General features: G+C 38.6%; 1 protein-coding gene across 2 annotated transcripts in view; it reads left to right on the top strand.

Annotated features, from left to right (window-relative positions):
• LOC114140902 (interleukin-1 receptor accessory protein-like 1) overlaps positions 1–20,766 on the top strand; it is a 219,159-nt gene that overhangs the window by 77,600 nt on the left and 120,793 nt on the right. For both annotated transcript variants that reach the window (XM_028011198.1, XM_028011199.1), the window contains exons 3-5: positions 597–876; positions 15,153–15,339; positions 19,537–19,690. In XM_028011198.1, coding sequence (XP_027866999.1) covers positions 597–876; positions 15,153–15,339; positions 19,537–19,690 — 621 coding nt within the window. The remainder of the gene's footprint in view (positions 1–596; positions 877–15,152; positions 15,340–19,536; positions 19,691–20,766) is intronic.

The raw sequence follows: 20,766 nt of genomic DNA, 5'->3' as shown, positions 1-20,766 counted from the left end.
GATGGTCTCATAACTTTAGGATCAGAGCAAGATTGAAATGTGTCTATCAGAGGTTAATTTTAGGAACGTGTCATTGCAGCCTTTTAAAATGGAAACTGTGGGAGGTTCACATAGAAAGTCAAATGTAGGAAGTAATTATTGGATCTGACATTTGAAATGTTTATAATCTGAAATAGATTATTTGGTAAACAAAATACTCAAGCAGCATAATTTTACATTGGATAAATATTTTTATAACTTTACTACTTTAAAATTTATATTGAATCCTATTAGGTACTCTTAAGTACGAGATCTATGTAAAAGGCATATATCTTGTGTTTTAATTTTCTTTTACAGATGTACCCCTTCAGTTCTGTTTTGTCTCAGTGGTTTTGATTTCTGAAGATGACATGTATGTGAAAGAAACAACTGAAGACACAGCATAAAGTTGCAGAACATTAATGATGTATCCAGAGCTTCGTTGCACTACACAACTATCACCAGGATACCTATATTAACTGCAATGCAAAACATTGTTTTCTGGGTACTATATTCACAGCCACATCCCTTCATCTACAACTCCTGATTAAAATTTTGTTTCTCTTCTTCCTTTTCAGTGGAAGGATGCACTGACTGGTCCGTGGACTACCAAAAGTACAAAGTCCTTGTTGGGGAGCCTGTCCGGATCAAGTGTGCTTTATTCTATGGATATATCCGGGCAAACTACAGCCATGCACAGAGCACAGGACTTAGCCTCATGTGGTACAAAAGTGCAGTGCATGGGGATTTTGAGGAACCCATCAGTTTTGATGGTGCAAGGATGAGCAAAGAAGAGGATTCTATATGGTTCCGACCAGCTGAACTGGATGATGTGGGGTATTATTCCTGTGTATTAAGGTATGTGTTTTAACTCAAAATCCCAAAGATAAACAGTTTATCTCCACCTTACAGCTCGAAATGGAGCAAACATTTGTTGCAGAATCCTCCACCATTTTAGGGGGATTATTTTGCCAGCGGCTTGTCTATAAAACGAAGTAAATAACATTGTCTTGCATCCCTGTAGGCATGAGAAAAGCCCTGTAAAATCTTCCCCTGTAGATGTCTAATAAAGTCAAGATGTAGCCAAAAAAATAGCTGGTCGAGGTTCCACAGAGCGTTTTCTGTGCCTCCGAGGCCTCGTTGCCTCATTTTATATGTTAAATTAGTTGTTATTTCCCACTCAAGGGCAATAAGCCATACAACGCAATTGGTAAGTCTATAATCCTTTGGCCTTCACAAGTTCTTGTTTTCTGAAAACCTCATGGAAAGAAGTAGAATGCTTGAGAGTGTACTTCATCTTGAAAAGATGAAGTACACTCTCAAGCACAGTGGGAAAAGCTGCTAAGATAAAAGAAAGGGGAAAAAATTGACCTGTTCTATCTTCCCTCTTAACTCACTGGATGTTGGAGGCATACAATTGTTTGATTTATGAGTTAGATTATGTGGTAAAACTTCTGGTTTCCCAGCGGCTTTCATCGACATGAAGGTGGTCTGTGACCGCTCAGAATGAAAATGTTAAGCTGCGATCAGTTTTGTTTCACGGCAAGAACTTTAAAACGCATCTTTCTGCATGATAGAAGTGCCGTCTTTTTTATTTTTTATTTGGCAACACTTATGCGCTTTAAGACCTTTTGTTAAATAGAATCGAGGGAATAATGTGCACTTGAACAGTAGCTTTCAACGCAGGTTTCTTTGTGTTTCAGAAGCTCAACTCTAAGGGAGTTTGGCTATTACTATTCCACACCATTAGCACCCTCCCCTTCGATGTGGCAGCCGCCGTGAATAGAAACATGGTGAACCAGTCCAACAATTCTCTATTCACTCGTGTTGGCAGCGGTTTCTGGAGGTAGACAATCAGCTCAGAGTTATTGTGTAATCACACCGAGTAGAGTCTTGAGATTTGATTTGGATGAGCACTGTTGCGTTTTCACTGGTCCCTGCTTTTGAGAAGCAAATTAAGGGGCAACACTTATTTGTTGTTATGGAGAGAGAGGGGAAAAAAGTGCAGAGCTCTTTCAGTTAACAGGAGATTTCTCTTTGTGGACTTGTCTTTGAATTTTTGTTGTCTGTAATGGTTTCATAGACTTTAACTGTGTTTTCACACTTGAGGATTAGGAGTCAGCTAGCTTTTTCTCAACATTATATGCTTCCTGTCTTTCCTCGGTAAAATGGAGCACAATAACTTGGACTTTAAGTTGCATTTAATGGTCTAGCTGTACAATTATTTTTCCTGGACTGTTGCAGATGAGATCTAGATGTATGTGTTGTTATCCACATTGCAGAGCTGAGACTGAAGTTATTCTGCAACATCTTCAATTCTTTTTGCTTTAGTGTTTGAGCGCTACCATTAACTGTGTCCAAACAGGAAGTTACCTTTTCTCAAGCTACCTCTACTACAGCTACAGTTTCTGTTCCACTAGCGGCCATAACCATATTTCAGAAAAATATACGACTGTATGCTTTGTAGATATATCATCCTACCATCAACACATGTTAAAATAATCATCTTAGCTGGAAATTGACCTAACTTACTGCATGTCTGCCAGCTATAATAACTGAACCGACTAAAAAGAAAAAAATAACAATCAAGCGAAACACATTCATTTGTCACAGTGTGTTTACTGTCAGCTTTGCAACACTTGAGTTAAGGAAATAAAACGCAATAGTGTTGGGAGTTTCACATGCTTGATTATATAGTAATAACTTATTAACCTTGTAGGTAAAGGGCGTTTTCTCTTGACTGGCTCATTAGTCAGCTCTCTGCAGCAACGAGCTGCAGTTCAGGAACAGGAAAACCTGCTCAGGAAGACTTCCACAGCATAGGTTGAATATATCAGGTTTGTCTGAGTGCTGATCAACATTTTAAAGGTATTTGCGAAGACCTGAGCCTTTGTAATTACCTTGGCCTTCCACAAGATCAGTTTGTAATTCCACTGTGGAGAATATTAAAGGGCAGCTTCAAAGTTACGGTGGAGTTTGATCACTTGATCTGTAATGCCTTCATGTTTTACCTTGTTAGAGATCAAAGAGGGACACTCTGATGCATGTCATCTATAATACCACTCAATATAGAGCTCTTCCATTATCAGTTACAAAGATTACTATATAGCATATAATTGCACCTACTTGGGCATGTTCTCTGTTTTTGGTTGAAGGTTAAAAATGCTGTAATGGATTCACATAGTCTTACAAACACACTGTAGCATGCTCATCTGTTCCCTCAGTATGACTCATTTAAATTCCCAGGTACCCCAGCCAAGTCAAAGGATTGCTCTTCTCCTTTGTCTCTGGAGTGTGGGCCCTATAGATGATCAGCACTCGCATATGTTAACACATTACCACTGGCTCAAGCTCTTGGCTGTTTTCAGCTGAGGATCCTCGCCGTTTTGAAACGTGAAGGGCCCTGGAAAATTGGAGCCCTGTGAGATGGAACAAATGAACCTCAGCACAACAATAAATGATTTCTCACTGGGTACATTTCATAGTTGAGCAGACTGCAACAGTTCAGCACCAGTTACGATGAGATCCCTTGATGTTACATTATTAGTCTGATATAAAGAAGGGGGAAGTATGCCAGTCACATTAGGAAATTTAACTCTGCATCTAAAAACGCTGTTTTTGTTTAACTTGAAACTTTATTCCTCTGTGATTTTAAACTTTTGGCCTTCTTAGTGGATTTCTTTCCAGCCACACACATCAGTGCGGGCATCTTCATCACATCTTTGTTTACCTGCTCAGCTGCACTTAAGTGTGTCAGAGGGCATATCCTCCGTACACCAACACACCCGTGCACATAAGCATGCACACAAACACAGAGCGTCAGGTCGATGTGCCCAAGAGACTAGCTGTCAGTGGAAGGGAACTTGGTGTACTTCCCAACCTACATGTGACAGCAGACCAACACACATTCACAATCAACATTTCAAGCAGGCTGAAGTATCACTTCTACTCTCTGGGATTGGTGAGCATGGACGTGCTCGTACACACGCAAGTCCTAGATGCGTTACAGGCACATGATGAGGGAGAACAGGAGCTGCATGCAGTAGCGAGACGGAGAGGAGCAGATGAATACCGCCATACGTCAAATTGAGGTCAACACTCAGCTGTTTCGAACACAATACCCTGAGGAACTTTGTCGTATGAAGAACGAAAACATCTGCAGCGGCAGTCACTTAGAGTACAATACAAAGTGAGGCGCATGCATGCGCACAGGCAACCGGATGCATTTGAAGGTACCTGTGACTCTCCTGCATTGTTGTAGGTCTCTGTAAAAAATATTAATAGTGTACTGTTTCTGCTGTGATTAAATTCTGCTTTTGCATCTGAGGAAATCAAGCGAGAAGGAGTCAAATTAGACATGAGTGGGAAAATTATATTTAGATCTGTCATCTGAAAGGAAAATGTTTTGCGCTAAGGATTGAAATAAGGCATAGAAATAAATTCAGGAACAAATGTTGTACAGTGGCTTTCAAAAATATTAATACCTCCTCCAGCCTTTTCATGCTTTGTCATGTGACACAAACTTCAAAGTGTTTTTGTCACAGAGCAACACATAGTTGTATATCATTATGAAGCTGAAATTGTGTGGTTTTTAAAATTTACATATATAACCGAGAGAAATGAGGCATGCATTTGGGTTCTTCCTCAAGAGTAAATACAGTATAGAACCATCTTTTGTGGTTTTCATTGACTTAAGTTTTTAAGGTCCATGTGTACCAGCTTTGTACATCTAGAGACTTTTTCACCATTCTTCTTTGCAAAATATTTCCCTATCTCTGCTGGAAAAGATTACTGCTGTGTGCAAGTTGTAGAAACAGGAGTTGACCTATCCCCAAAACTATTCAAGCCTAAAATACCATCTCAATGCAAGAAGAGATGTCTCTAACGCTAATGTCAACATCCACAATCCACATTTTGAAAGGATTTTTTCCCCCCCGAGAACTTCCATGAATGATCACAGGTCCCCGAAACATCTGAAATCTGAATAGGTATGATAGCATTTTGCACCAGCCTGATGGTTGAATAACCTAAATAACATATTTAAAACAATAAATATCTTTTTTATTGAGCTCAGATGGCTATTTATTCAGTAATTTAGGAGCAAACTGTTTTTTAAATTAAAAATAGATGGTTTTCAATTAAAATGTAATCAATTTTGATTAACTAATGACAGACCTTGGTATTAACTTGTTTTTCCCCTCATCACTAGTTTAAAAAAATAGATAGAGTTTTATGTCCAACTAATCTACATAGTTTGAATTACAACATTTTTCTTCCAAATGATATTCCATTGTGATGTTTTAGATAACAAAGTGAAGAAAAACAATTTGCTTAGCCATGGAAAATTTGCTATTCATGAACAAATGACCAAACGTGAGCAGAGCTACAGCAAATACATCACCGTGAAAGTACAGAGATTTATCTAAAGGACAGATGTATTGCACAGGAAGAATTTTTGGCCCCTTGTATTTAGCCATCATCTCACCTTTGACCCCGCTCACAGGCACTGGCATGCTGCCACTGCCTTAGGCTTATTGATGGCTTTCCTGCATGCCCTGCAATACCTGGGCTGTCGGAACCAAAGGACATTGAGAGGGGAGGATTATAAAGGGGGCGGTGTGCGTCTCTGTGTGTGCATCCTTTCTTTTATTTAAGCTTAAAATTCCCGGTGTGCATGCATCTCACCTTGCGTCTTGAACACACACGTTACAAAGCACCTCCCACCTGTCCCATGCGTGGCCATTTTGACCGTATTAGTATTCGTGTGCAGGAGTGGCTGGTGATCTCTCAGGGAAGTGACAGTCAGAATGGGCTGTCTGGAACGCTCTGTCATTCAGCTCCAGTCAGGGCCTGTCCAATTGATCCTGCCCAGCTGTCAAAGCCAATGAGAGACGCTGGACTAAGGAGCAGCATGGATGGTTTTTGCTGCAAGAGGTTGTGGATGATGGATAAAGAAGTATTGCTGTATGGGCTATGAGCTACCTAGAAAGAAACAATCTGGTAGCACCTCTTTGACAATATGTTCAACAACGAGTGTTTCTGAATTCAGTTTATTTTTTAATCTTTTCACACCAAGCATAACATCGATGAAGGTTTGATATCACAGTGAAGAGCGAAAAGTTCTTTTTCCTACCAGTAATCGCACCAAATATTGAATATACATCACCCAAAAGATCATAGCTATGAAACCTTACTGATGATAAAACAAATTTAGATCTGCTGCTGTTTTTCACTTCCCAGTAGTTGTTACATCAGCAGCTTGTGTGTGAGCATTTTGCTTCAGCAACTTTCTGCACTGTTCAGCAGAAAAAGTAAGAAGTTACTGAAGCATAAAACAGCAGAGGCCTTGGAATCTGTTGATCTTTTCTAATTAAGATTTTTCTGTTTGTCAAATATGAAGAAGAGCCAAGTTCTCTTAATTTTGTTAATGCTTTGGTTGTTGTGAGGATGAGAAAGTAAACACCAAATCTTTGTTTCTCAATGAATTATCTACAAATAGTTTTTCATGACATTTTTGCCATGGTTTTAAACTGGTTCTTTAATATTGACATATTAGATGCCAAACAATTGTCAAAAAATATTATTTGTGTTGTCACTTACTTAGAAGGTTTTTTTTGTTTGTTTTTTGCAAACATATGATAAAGGTCACAAATGGTGATTTTTAAAGCTCTTGCTGTTAATGTGTGTTAATCTAATGGCAGATTTAACAAGTCTTGGCTCTATAGTGCAGATTTCAGAGAAATAATCACACATCCATTTCAAACTCAGCGCTGTTTTTGCTATGACTTCCAGAAAACAACCATAAAACCCAGTTTAGAGAAGTTACTCAAATATCAGAAAGATCTTGAAATTTGAACCTGGAAAAAGAATGAAATTTTAACATGGGAAATTAGCAGGAACCCTGGTTGTGAAGCCCTTTCAGGCTTTATAAGCTAATATGTAGCAAAGGTAACAATCATTGTTTCACTGGAAAAGGTGCAGTTAAAGCAGAATCTGATTGGGAAAAAATGGTATAGAAGCCAGCACACTGTTATTAATTGTTTTCACTTCTTATATGGGGTCTGAACTGTGTAATATGGGTTTGCCAAGCAGCTTTATTTCCCAGTCAGGGGTTATTGATGATGCCCCTCTGTAGTCAGTATTCTTTTACACCTGTATAGCAAAGAGTGCTCCGTCAACCCTGCTTGGACAGCCTGTTAGCGTGCTCTGTGTGGTTTAGTATAGACTGTTTTCCAACAGCCATTGTCTCATGATGTATGGGCTGCTGTTTGGGTTTGGGCAACCTTTCACACCATGCTTTATTCAGCTTTCTGATGTGGCTGTGTGAAGTTTGCCAGGTATTCACTGTGGATGTCTGATGCTACAATGGCACTGTCAAAAAAAGAGAGAATGTGCTCTTCAAACCACTCCGGGGCAACAAAATGAATAGTAATAAACTTCTGTAAAAGACATATTTTAGAAATGCTGTCATTTTGTCTATGGCTTTTAAATCTGCTGTTTATTTCTCTCAACTTTTTGAACTTATGCATCCTGCGAAAATACTATGTGATTCCTCTGATTCGCATTTGCTCAGGGTTTTTCTTATTGGTTTAAATACATATACTGCCCCTCTTTGACCACAGGGGTTTCTAGTCATGGCTCTATGGTAGCGTTGTTGGTAGGACTATTACTTACAAGTGTGGATTCTCTCTGGCTACTCCAGCTTCTTCTCACAGTCCAACATGACTGCTTTGTCCATTGGTCTCACTAAATTGTCCGTAGGTGCAAGTACAAACGGTTGTCCAGGGTGTGTCCTGCCTTTCACCCAATGATCGCTGGAGATAGACACCATCTTCCTTGTAACCCCCCAAAGACAGGCTGGTATAGACAATGGACTGATTTATGGTTTTAGTCATCACCCATTTTATGGTTGCATTTTCATTTTCGTTCAATTTTTCAGAGATATGCATTTTGGCTCAGGTAAATTCAGTAATCAGTGTTTCTTGCTTTTGCACCCAGGGTTTTATTCATATCATTCAATTGAATGCTTAAGGGTTTAGTCAGTCTAATATGTCCCCATATGTTTAGCCTCCTTGCTATCCTGGTCCACATTAAGCAGAGGAAGTCATCAGACAAGACCTATCGCTATCTGATAGTAGGGACATTGACCTTCTCCTCCTCATATCTGATGTTAGTTTTTATCTGCCAGACAAATGTCAGAAATACCATTCCCCAAGCCCAATCACTCTGGCACCACTGCTGAGGTTTTTCCATCCCGATTGGATTGTGAACAGCAGAGCTGCGAGCGAGACATCTGCAATACCACAGCTGTCAGTCAAACTGCTGTGTAGAGGAGAACTCACACTGCTTTACTGGATCCTAAGGGTGCAAGAATGATGGGGAAGTAGCTGGAAGCTGGGAAGGATATTTCATTAAAATTTCATAAAACTCAAAGAGCTATTTTTTTAATTTAACTGTTGCTGAACATTGTGAAACTTTTGATCATATGAGTTTGCACCAGCTTTTTAGTTTATACTTAATTCCTTTTAAGAAAGGATATGTTATAAAGAACATACTTGTATGATTATCATTTTATTTTCTTGTTTAAGATCCTTTGAGAAATTGAAATAGTCCTTAACCTCACTGGTCACCTTGAGTGTTGTGGGTTGGATCCCTGTATTACTTTCAGAGCACCTTCAACTCATCATGATATAGATTCAGCAAGGTCTCAGAAACATCTCCTGGAATATTCCATCCATATTGACATGATGGCATCACCCAGTTGCTCCAGATTTGTTGGCTGCTCATCTGTGATGTTAATATTCTGTTTCACCACATCCCAAAATATAGTGATGTGTAGGGATTTGGATTTTCTCTGTTACTTTGGCACTTTAACATTTCTTTGTATTGTGTGGATTTTAGGTAGTAGACTAAGCGGGGATGGATGGTTCCTCTGTGCTATGTGGCACTTCCTGTTTTCCTCTGATTTCTGTTTCTGAGTTTCTTTGCCACTGTTGAGTAGATGTATTTTCTGCTTGTCATTGAGGATTTTTCTTGGGCAATGGTGGCAACGGTTGCAGGAGTTTGTCCCGTAATCTGTGGTTGTGTCCTTGGGCAAGACACTTCACCCGCCTTGCCTGCTGTCAGACTGCCCCAGGACACCTGCGGCTTCAATCCAGTAGCTTGCCACCATCACTATCTGTATGTGTGGATGATTGAATGTAGTGTGAAGTGCTTTGGGGTGCACTGGACTTGATAAAGTACTATATAAGTACACGCCATTTTCTGGTTGTGTGTTTTATAGCATTGAATCCAATAAGATTCTCTTGCTTCAGTGCAACCATGTCACGTTCAAAGCCATTTAAAACTCTATTCCTCGTTTTATTCTGTATTTGAAGCTCTTAAGTTGTGTTCACTACAACTTGAAGCCTTCAGTTGATGGCTTGTGATTTGCTGATTCACTTCTTTGTGTCAACCATTGAAGTGGTAAGCCTGCCTTTTATTGCCAAAAAGCACCAATGAGAGAAATCTGATCTCAATATTTATATTATTCTGTTTTCTTAGTTGCTAAACTTCTAAACAAAGCTAGGTAACAAATCAAAAATGTACAATGATTTTCAACAGCTAGATGATCACTCCTACTGAAAGAGCTTTTTTCCACCAATACAACCCATTCTCAGAGTGCAAGAGCCCAGCAGTGATAATATGAAATGGTTGGTTTGTGTTTGATATGCATGGGAGTTAGACTGCTCACTCATTACACCCAGAGGGCCTTGGGACCAATGAATAAGGTCATGACAGAGTTAGAACAGAATAACAACCGAGACAAATTGTTTATGCTTGTTATGAAATCAGGTTGTAAGCATAAAGATGAGTTGTGACTGTCAGAGAATGTGAAAATAGCTCCCTTAAGGCATCGAACAGAAAATGACAGACTAATGCATTTGCACAGAAGAAGCACTTTTGTCAGTTTGAGTTGTACAATTTAAAAAAGGCTTAGAGGAGTTTGAAGACTTGCTTCTTGGTTAAAGTAGGTTTTTGGAGTGAGATGATTTATGCAAATATTTTCAGCACTGTGTATTTTTAGCAGAGAAGATCTTGATGACAATCATATTGTCTGTTGTGGAGTTAAAGGAACGAGGTTGTCCCAATACTAAATACAATTTCAAACTGTATACCAGTATTAAGAAAAATACTCTATTAAATACCATTTTTCACATCACATCCATATTTTTTGCATTGTTCTGAACTTAGCAGGTGGAAACCACATCTTAATGGAGAGCTCAGTCCGACCGAACACCGTCATTGGGTTGTCTGGGTCCATAAAGCAAATATTTACCCAGATAGTTTTAGCTCATGGTATAATTGAGGTTTACTACTATGCTGTTGTAGATACAGGAGCTTTACTGGCTTTTTTAAGTTGCTCTCAAACATCAGTGTTATAGGGTGAGCTTGTGACTTGCAGCATTGTTTGGCTTTTCCTTGTTTTTTTTTTTTTTGTCTGTCTGCCTCATAGGGAAAATACCAATAGTGGGGATGAGTGTCTCTGTCATTGCAGTGAATGAGTCAATTTGTATTGATTTTGATGCAAATGAATTATTAATTTGTCTCGTATTGATTGTATCGAGACATCTTCAATTTTTTCAAGGATTTTACTAGCCAGGCTGTTGGGGTTTCTTGCTGCTTTTGCAGCCATTCTGTTGTAGATTTGTGTTTTTCTCCTGTGTCATGACTTCATGAGTCTTGGACAGGCTCAAGCTCTCAGACACTTTAACTTTGTAAAGTTGTGGTATACAGAAGGTTTGTGGTTGATAATGAATGATGTTAATATGCCCATATCATGCTCCATCCACCACCACTCTTGACACTAGGTATGAGGTTTTTGTGCTGATATGCTACCTTGTTTTTAGCTTTACCTTCACTGACTTGCAAGGAGTTGTACTTACGTTTATCCCAACATGTCAATTTTCACTGCAAAAAGAAGAACATGATTGGCTTCAAATTGTTTAGCTTTATGACTCTTTTTGTTTGGCTAACATATTTAGTTATTTGTGCTACATACTGCACAATATATACTGTTTGACTATCTTCATTCTGAGAGCTGAAGGCCAAACTAACCACACAGTCCAATCCTTCCACTGTGGTGTTCCTACAGTAAGAGCAGGTCAGCAAGAGGATTGAAACAAGGATGGTGACAAACTATTAGATGATTTGAGGACAGAGTCTGTTGTTTAAGGGTGGCAGAAATGTACCACACTGTTACAGGGGATAAGTAGGAGCATGTTAGACTCCAGTCGGATTTTGGATACCAGGATGCTTAATCATCCTGGACTTGGTGCTAGAGCTGACAGGTGAGTTATGAGCTGGTGCCACAAGTAGGAACCCCAGTCTTCCCACTGCTTGCTGTGACCTTCGCTCTGGCTATAAATAATGAAGCAGACGTAAGATACCGATTCAGGATAACCGGGCCAGCTCTATCTTGGTTTAGGTTATCTTGATTTTTTTGTGGGCAGGCATGGTAGGGCGAGACCTCAATGAGCTTAAGCATTTGACACAGTATCATGGGTGATACAGTTTCCTGCACAGTGTTGTAAATACTGTAACTGAACTGTGACACAGTACTTTGTGAAATTATTCCGAGCCATAAACGTTTTCACATTGAATTTTATTGATTTTATTTTAACTAACACAGCAAATAATCCCCTGTACTGGATAATAATCATAACAAAAGTAAATCACCCCAGTCAGCATTATGCAACTTTCTTAACTTCTCCCTGGTATCTTTCATGCAAACTGATTATGAAAACCAATTTCTTTGTAAATCTTTTAGAAAATGGCAGTGCATACTTCACAAGAACCAAGAAATGTTCATTGTACCTAAGGCTGCAAGAACATGTCACACTTCAATATCAAGGTACTCCTCAGGTTTTTTTCCACTGCAGTGCACCCATTGTTAAAGGCCTAATTTATGGAGTGCACAACTAAATGTTGCTGTCAACAGATTCTCCCACCTGAGTTGTGGATGTTTGCAGCTCCTGTAGAGTTACCCGGAATTGTTGCATCAGGCAAAATGTCCTTTCACCTGATGACTTCTACACCAGTGAATATTATCACTTGAAAGCCAGCTGTAATATTTAATAAGCAATTATTCCATCATTCCATTTCTATTAGGGAGGAGTTAGTTTAATTAAGAGCTTCATTAAGTTAGTTCATTAATTTCCCCCCAGGTGCCGCAGATTCACAGGAGAATTACAAATCAATTCTGCCGCCTGTTATTTAATACTAAACGAAACAGTTGGCGAATGAAAGGCCAGGTTCGCTTTGGCTTCATCTTCCAGTAGCAGGTTGTCAGTTATTTTTGAAGATGAGAAGAGTGTCTAGAGCATGTTCTCCTATAAGTTTAATTGGAGCAAAATCCCATGCATATGTTACAGTAAAGTGAAGCTTTGAACAGCCTGTTTAACTCCTTCCTGGCCCTTTCCTCATAATTTCACAGAATTTGCTGCATATTGCATCTCAAACCCTGTGCCTGCCCTCCAGCTGTATCCGGTAGCTGTCAGGCTGACACCTCTCCGAGATGATGTGTGCAGGACGCCATCTATCATTGCCGCAGCATTGCATATCTGCTTTACTTTGACACATCCGAGTGACACACTCACCCATTAATGCCATAGTGTCACCTAGCTTGTTATCACCGTAACCGCAGTACGCAGAGTTTCACAAAATGCTGACTGCACGGCACACAATTAAGTCTCGGGAGTGTGGAATCCTCCTCCTGCTTTTTTTTTTTCGTCCTTTGAACAGATTTTCCGCTACTTAGAGAAAAGTGAAGAGATCGCCCAGCTCTTCAACCTCGAAAAGCTTCCTGATGGATGTGAAATGTTGGAAAGACACCGTAGGACAAAGTGTTGGCTCACACCATCAATCACTCATGCGGAGCAGATGACACAATTTCCCCCCGTCTCTCTCTCTGTCTTCCTCAGCCAGTCGACGAGTTTATCAGCGCTGCCCAGAATATTTAGCAGAGAAAAGGGCGCGCCCGTGGGATCTCATTTGCACAGGTGTCCATCTGGTGGAAGTTGTCTGGGATAATCTCCACATCATGTCACATTTGCATCAGGGCTTCACGAAAAACAGCGCCCGTATTGTAAGGGACGCCAACAGCGCGGGCCGGTTCAGAGGGGCGAGGGATTTTAAAGCTGATACTGTAGCGAGGAGTCACATGTGTGATGCTAATCCACAAGGCCGTTAATACGACACAATTATGTAAGGATTTAACATGTTTGTAATTGTTTGTTGGTTCAGCTCAATTTGTGTAACCAGCTTTGGAAAATTAGCAGTGAGATTTTCGCTAAATACTGCCAATTTGTTTGGTCTTTAAACCAGCGGGGATTTGCTGCAGTCAGCCTCGAGTACTTGTCAACTGTGACAGCCTTATTAGCCTGTTTGGGCACAGAAAATGTGCTTTCATTGAATTTATTGATCACCCACAACATTTGCTTCTGATCTCCTTCTTCAAATAGCACAACTTTTACAGTGGATCAATGTGCCGATTGATTTCTATGTTCCGTTAAGAACTGCTCAAGCGGCGGCTCCAGCCTCCAACTTTACTCTGGCGTGGAAGAGATGTGATCAGTATTATTACAAACCTCTCTATAATCACAGGAGAAGACTCAGTCAGATTGATTTAGTGTTTTACAACAAGTTTTTTTCTTATAAATTGATAACAGATGATAAAGGAAAATGGGAAATAGTTGTATCTGCGCTGACTGGGTTTCTGAAATGAACAATCGTCAACAAATGCTTTGGAAATCTAAATGTGATTACGTCACACAATTTACTCAACAAAATGTAATGCTCTACTGGTTCTTCAAAATAAAAGCATTCCAAACTTCATAAATGTCATAATTGAACATTGTTTTTAAGCACAAAGGCAAGTATCTGTTTCTAATCAGAAACTTATTGGACATAAGTTTCTTGTAATAATAAAACAATTCATTGTCGAATTGTTATTAACGATAATAAAACTAATTCATAACAGTCTCTTTACATGTTGTATTAAAGAAAACAGGGCAAAAATAATTTGTACTACTTACAACAGGTAAAATAAGTACTAAACACATAAGAATTTGTCATAGTAAATATATTTGTAAAGGTGCCAATGACATACAATTTTCACCAGGTGTTGGTAGCAACACGAGTAATCCATGTATGGAAAGAAACCAGAACAGCTAAGAGAAAAGTTGTTCTTCCAAAATTTGACCTTTGTCAACATACCGCTTGACATAAATCCAGTGGAAATAATTGTTGGTGTTTTAAAGAGAACCACCTCCTTAAATCATCTTTGCTGAATTTGTTGCGGCACAAATACACACACGTCATGGTGAATTGAGGAAGGTTTTTTCCTCCATTTCAAACATCTTACCTTGCACCTTATTTGTCTTTAAGCTCCTGACATTAAGTTCTGCACAGGAACAAAACCATTACATTCCTCCAGGTCTTGTACATATATTTGAAATGAACCACCTACCTCAGCAGCAATATCAAACATTTCTTTCACTCAGGATGATTCCCAGCTATTATCTTTAGACACAGACAAAGCATGAAGGCTCAGGCGTTACAAGCAACCTCCCATTTTATGCTGCCTCTGCCTCGGGTTGTAAATTCTTGTCTTTATGTATATGACCTGAGCAGTTACAGTACATCAGCTGCAGAAGATAATTTTCTGCTACTGTAGCTGGCTCTACGAAGGGCTAATGTGTGAAAACAAATTCTCTATCAGTTCTCTGGAGCTGTCACTTTGCTAAACATCTTGCTCCACACCGTTAAAACAAACGAATGTGCATTAAGAATGAAAAATTGCAATCAAGAAACGGTTCCATTTGTGGAACTCACTAAAACATTAAATTAATCTGGAATTGCTTAGATACTAATTTGTTGTTTGAAGGAAATTTACCATCAAAAAACAAGAAAAATTCTTCCTATAGGTGTTTTTACATTTAATGACTCACTGCTTTGAATCAGAGTGAACCTTGCAGCATTTTTACAGCTAACCAAAGGGAGTACTGAAAAGCTCTGCTTTGCAGGCCTTTCAGGGCTTCAGTATAATCCCTTTTTCCTCATTCTAACTGGTTTTTATCACTCTGTCATTCCAGGAACTCCACATACTGCATGAAGGTGTCCATGTCCCTCATAGTGGCAGAGAATGACACAGACCTTTGCTACAACTCCAAAATGAGATTCTTTGAGAAGGCAGAACTAAGCAAATGTAAAAACATCACCTGCCCAGACATCGAGGACTTCATACAGCCGGGGGTGGAACCGAAAATAGTTTGGTACAAGGTAAGAGGCATTTTATTTTAAAGGATCATTGAAATATATATTTCTTCTTTATTTGAATAATTTCACCGACACTTGATATATCTCTCCTTTTGGTTAGCGGTTCACAGTCATCATAGGTAGGGATTTCCTATTTGGGGATTTTAATTATTATTTTTAACCTTTTTGTCTGAGTAAAGTTATTATGCAGAAGTTATTTATGGCAGATTCTCTTGCACTGCCTACGATCTATCTATCTCTGCACCTTCCTGGTTTTATGATTTAATGGACATTGGTCTCTCTTTTCTGACCAAGACAAACCTACCTAAGGTTAATAAACTCACCTTACCTTATCTCATTTAGCTTCTAAAACTCAAAATGATTAATATACAGCTAAAGCATATTGATTTGCTATGTAAACACATTTATCTGGCTCTCTGGTTTTAAACCTAATCCTCCTTCTAATGAGAAGTTGTGGGCCCACAGAGTGTAACTGACCCAGCCAGAACCTCTCTGTCCGACAGGCTTCTTAGACAGAGCTGTTAGGTGCAGCTCGCAGACCAATTCATCAAATGTTACTCCGCCGGATAAGATGGCCAAATCGCTTTGCTCTCCTGCAGAAATTAAATTAAAATAGCAGACAATGACTGTGGGCTCCACACCCTCCAGTTATTGGCTCTCACTTTGCTGGTGGCTGATTAAATTCTGAGAGGCGGACCCGCTGTGCCCCAGTTTTCTTTGCCTCAGGTGGCCCCAAATCTCCGAGCTCTGAGCTGATCCTGAAAGGCTGTACCTGCCTTCCTCTCACTACCTACATGGTAGCATGAGCTGAGATACAGAAGGAGGGTAATTAAATCATTTTGCTCTTTCGGGCTGTTTTTCATTGTGTGCTGAACCACCTGGTGAGTGTTGGCCTGAGTGCTTGTCAGTCCCATCTTTCAAGGAGTTAGCTGAGGAAGCAGCATCCCTAACCACTGAATGACATAAAATATCCCTAAAATATAAAGTTGCTTTACACTATTACCCATAAATCATAGCTTTCATATTGGAAATGGACCTAACCTACATAGCTATTTTCTTTTTAACCAGAGTTTATATGTCTATGAACAACCTGACTCTTTTACATCAAAGTAAATTCACTGATTAAAGTTTTTTGGCCAATTTACAATCTCTTTTATTTGTATGGTAAGCAGACAAAATGGCGTAATTTCATTTTAGCTACGGTTAAGTTGGCCAATATATTTTCAATAATCAATGCAGCTTAACGGATCAAAGGCAATGCAAACTTGGCTGTGCTGCACAAACAACTCAAGACTGTTTTTTAAACCCAACTGTCTGAGAAGGAAGCTTGTATGACACTTTTATCTTGCATAGTTCAGAATCATTCCACATTTTCAGCAATTTTCTAATATCTACAGTTCTTACAAATAACCCGTCTTTGAATTAGCTTCTTACTGCCTTGTCAATAACCTAACGACCGAAAGGCTAGTGTAAGCAAAACTTTACTACTGTTAGTGATCCATTTATCAAACTGCACTGCTTCTCACACACGTAGGGCAAATTTCCCAGATGATCTGTTTTTGAAAACATACCTAAAGAAATTAAAGAATAATGGTGAGTCACATCTGATCTGAGAGATGCAGCTAGTTATCTTTGGGTTCTGTGCACAGAAACACACCGTCCTACACACTGTTTCTCACTTCATCTTTACAGAAGACACCAGCCTTCAAATAAATTTTTTGTCCTATTTTAATTGGAAATTGTTAGCATCACGGGTTGTTGAGTTGTTACGGAGTTTGATTTATTGATTCTGTTTTCATTATGATTCTGTGTTCCTTAGTCTTTTTTTTAATTGGATCAGCCTTGTTTCTGTTTTACCTTAGTTCAGTTCTTCTTAAGGATTCTAGTTTATAACATTTATTTATTGTGTCTAGTTATTCCTTATTACTCTTAGACTCATTTCCTTAGTCCCCTGTGTGCGCTCCCTTGCCTCCTGTGCCATTTTCAGTCTCTGTCTCCTCAGCCTGCCTTCTGCTCTCCCTACACACCTGCAACTCATTAGCTAATCAGCCCAGGTCTTATATTTACAACATTCACTCTCACAGTATTTAAACCCTTCTCCCTCACACTCTTTGCTGGTTCCTCCTGTTTTCTCACCATTAATTTCCCCATTATATCCTGTAATATTCCCCATGTTTCCTGCTGGCTTTTTCCTTGGATTTATAGTTTTTTCTGCTCTGGCTCCCTGTGCTGCCTGTTTTGTTTTGTTTTTTTCATCTTTTTTTCATTAAAACATTCAACATGACCAATGCTTCCAGACCCTGTCTGCATTTTGGTCCATTCAAAAACTCACAATTCATGACAAAAATGAAGTGTCAGGGTGACACGATGAAGGAAGTAAACAACTGTTGTCCCATTTTTATTTTGAGTAAGAGCAATTCAGTAAAATACAGAGCTGTGTTTGTTCATATATCAATCAGATTATTGTGAACTAGGTTGTTCTTAACATTGGTGATCTGCTTCCCATGTTATTCATAAAATGTTAGGGATTAAGGTTTATATGAAATGGATGCAATTTTAAAGAATCCAGTTTATTAATGCTATATATTGCATCCCAAAAATCTGACATTACAATCATCAATGCATAGTCTGCAAAGACCTTTAATGAATTTAAGCAACTCGGGTTGGTTGTAGATATCAGGTTAAAGTGGAAGCAATAAAAGAACCAATTCAGAAAAAAAGGGACAGACTCGCTATTATTAAAAAAAAAAAAAAGTTGGCTTCATTTGTTGCTGAAGACAGCCCACAGTGTTTTTGTGTGGAGAAGGTTTTAACATTTTGTACTACCTGCTGGTTTTGTGGCATAACGGAAACACAAAAGAACACATAGAGGAAAGTACTATCTGCTGCCAGAAAGCTGCTGGATGTCAGCTTGGATGATGAAGCAAAAATTATCCTAGCAAGTAAAAAGCATCCACTTTTTACTGCATTTAGGCTGTTACCTTCAGGGAGAAGGTTTTGCTACCCAGAACAAAAAAGTATATATATATATATATAAATATAAGGCAATGTATCTGGCCATTGTTGTGATCAGTCATTCTGCAATATTTTCTAATTGGGCCACAAAAGTATACATTCCCTCTTCACTTAGAGCAGAAGTCTGTGACTTTTACAATACAGTACTTGTCATTTTTTAAGAGCCACCATTTTATTTCTATTTTTATGTTTTTCAAAAGAGAAAAAGCATAGAACATTTGCATGAAAAAAGAGAATCTATGCTTTGTTTTATGGAAAATGATGTAAATAAAAAATAATGTTCTACTTCATGACAAGATAAAAAACATATCTAAAGATATTACTGGTACATTTAGTGACATTCTGTTGCTGAGAAAATAATGAAAGTGCAACAACCTGCATTTGTTAATCAATATACAGTACAGACCAAAAGTTTGGACACAACTTTTAATCCAATGAGTTTCCTTTATTTTCATGACTATTGACATTGTAGATTCACACTGAAGGCATCAAAACTATGAATAACACATGTGGAAATATGCACTAAACAAAAAAGTGTAAAACAACTGAAAATACCCCTTATATTCTAGTTTCTTCAAAGTAGCAACCTTTTGCTGTGATTACTGCTTTGCACACACTCTGCATTTTCTTGATGAGCTTCTAGAGGTCGTCACCTGAAATGGTTTTCACTTCATAGTTGTGCCCTGTCAGGTTAATAAGTGGGATTTCTTGCCTTATAAATAGTCATGAAAATAAAGAAAACCCATTGAATTAGAAAGGTGTGTCCAAACCTTTGGTCTGTACTGTATATAAAACATCAGCTATAATTTTTAGCTAAGTTTAAACGAGCCACTAGGAAAAGTCAAAAGAGACGTTGGAGCTCTTGAACCACCAGTTCCAGACCCCTAACTATAGTTAAAATGAGAAGATGTTAAAAATATATATATTTATCTTTTTTGCCAATGACTAAGTAGTAAACAACAAGTCATGAATGCATAGGTATTAATTATTATTTGATAGATAATTTAATTGCTTTATTCTTCAATTTGTTCAAATTAGAATAATGCTCTTAAGTCTTTTGTTCCCCTCTGACTGTGGTCATGATGTAAACATTTTAAATAGTGCAACTGAAATCAGTGCAGTAACTATAGACCATATATGTCTGAAACCTTTGCTTATGTCTGTCATTTGATTTGTAAACAAAAGGACTGCAAGCCAAAGCAGTGGAGACAAACCATAGAGAGAAGGAGGGACACTCTGTTCATCAAAGAAGTGAGAGAAGATGACATTGGGAATTACACCTGTGAAATACCGTTTGGGAACTTTGTTGTTCGGAGGACTACAGAGTTATCAGTCACAGGTAAGAGAATATTCCACATTTTTCCATCTTTTCCGCCTTGAACTATTCCTGCGGCAAACTGAGGCGTATAACAAAAGCATAACAAATCTAGATTGTCCGAAACCGTGACTGCACACTGGCAGCAGCAGTGAAATCCATTCATTTTTCCTCTGATTTTATTTAAACTATTTTACTCTGTAAAAATAATTCAGTTTGGCCTCTGTTCCTTTCAGTCAACATTGCAGCCTCTTTTGACTTCTCAGCTTTTTTAATTGCTCAGTAGTAGAATCCACTGTGAGCCACTTCAGCACTTTTCCTGAAGGCTGTTGAAATATTTAAGCCTGAATCCGGAGCAGGTGACAGATTGCTTGTCAGGGACTCTGTCACAACCAAGGTTGATGCAAAGCATTTTGGATGACTTCATTACGGGCAACTTTTTTACAAATGTAATGTTTTACTTTTTACGAGTGAAGTTTGAAGTTTTTGTCATTTTTTTTCATAAATGTTTATTTTTAGTCGTATTCGTTATTTTTTCTGCTTGGCCGATTGTTTTCCCTGGTTTATAAATATAATTAAATTTCTCTTCACATCATGAAAGTTTTCATGAGTGAAATGGAAACAAGCTAAGGTTAGCCAGGCGTTTCTGTAAACTCCTTCCTCATCAAAGATCCTCAGCAGAGTGCGATGCACATTACGTTTATTACAAGTGACAGGACAGCAAAATATTTTCTCTCCATTGCCAGTTTATTCAAGCACATGTTCTGAACCAGGTCTGTTTTATTGGTTACAAAACAATCACTCTCCACCGCTCAGCCACACATGCGGCTCCCAGGTAGAAAAAAATTAATGATCACACTGAAGACGTATTTTATACTATACAAAGACATGTCAAACAAATTACAATGATTGGTTGGAACATATGATGAGGTAACCCGTCTCTACATCTATGAGAAAGTCATTGGCAGAATTATATTATCAATTAAGGTCATTCCTGACATGAGTTGAACACTTCTTTAAGAAATGCACCATCAGCAAGACTTCCTATACGTTAAGTGTGCATTTGACCCACATATGTCATCCCTGTGTGTGTATATGTG

Source organism: Xiphophorus couchianus, chromosome 24, assembly GCF_001444195.1.
Source record: "Xiphophorus couchianus chromosome 24, X_couchianus-1.0, whole genome shotgun sequence".
In the NCBI taxonomy this organism is placed as follows: domain Eukaryota; kingdom Metazoa; phylum Chordata; class Actinopteri; order Cyprinodontiformes; family Poeciliidae; genus Xiphophorus; species Xiphophorus couchianus.
Note: the sequence above shows the minus strand (reverse complement) of the source record. Positions and strands in the feature narration are given on the sequence as shown.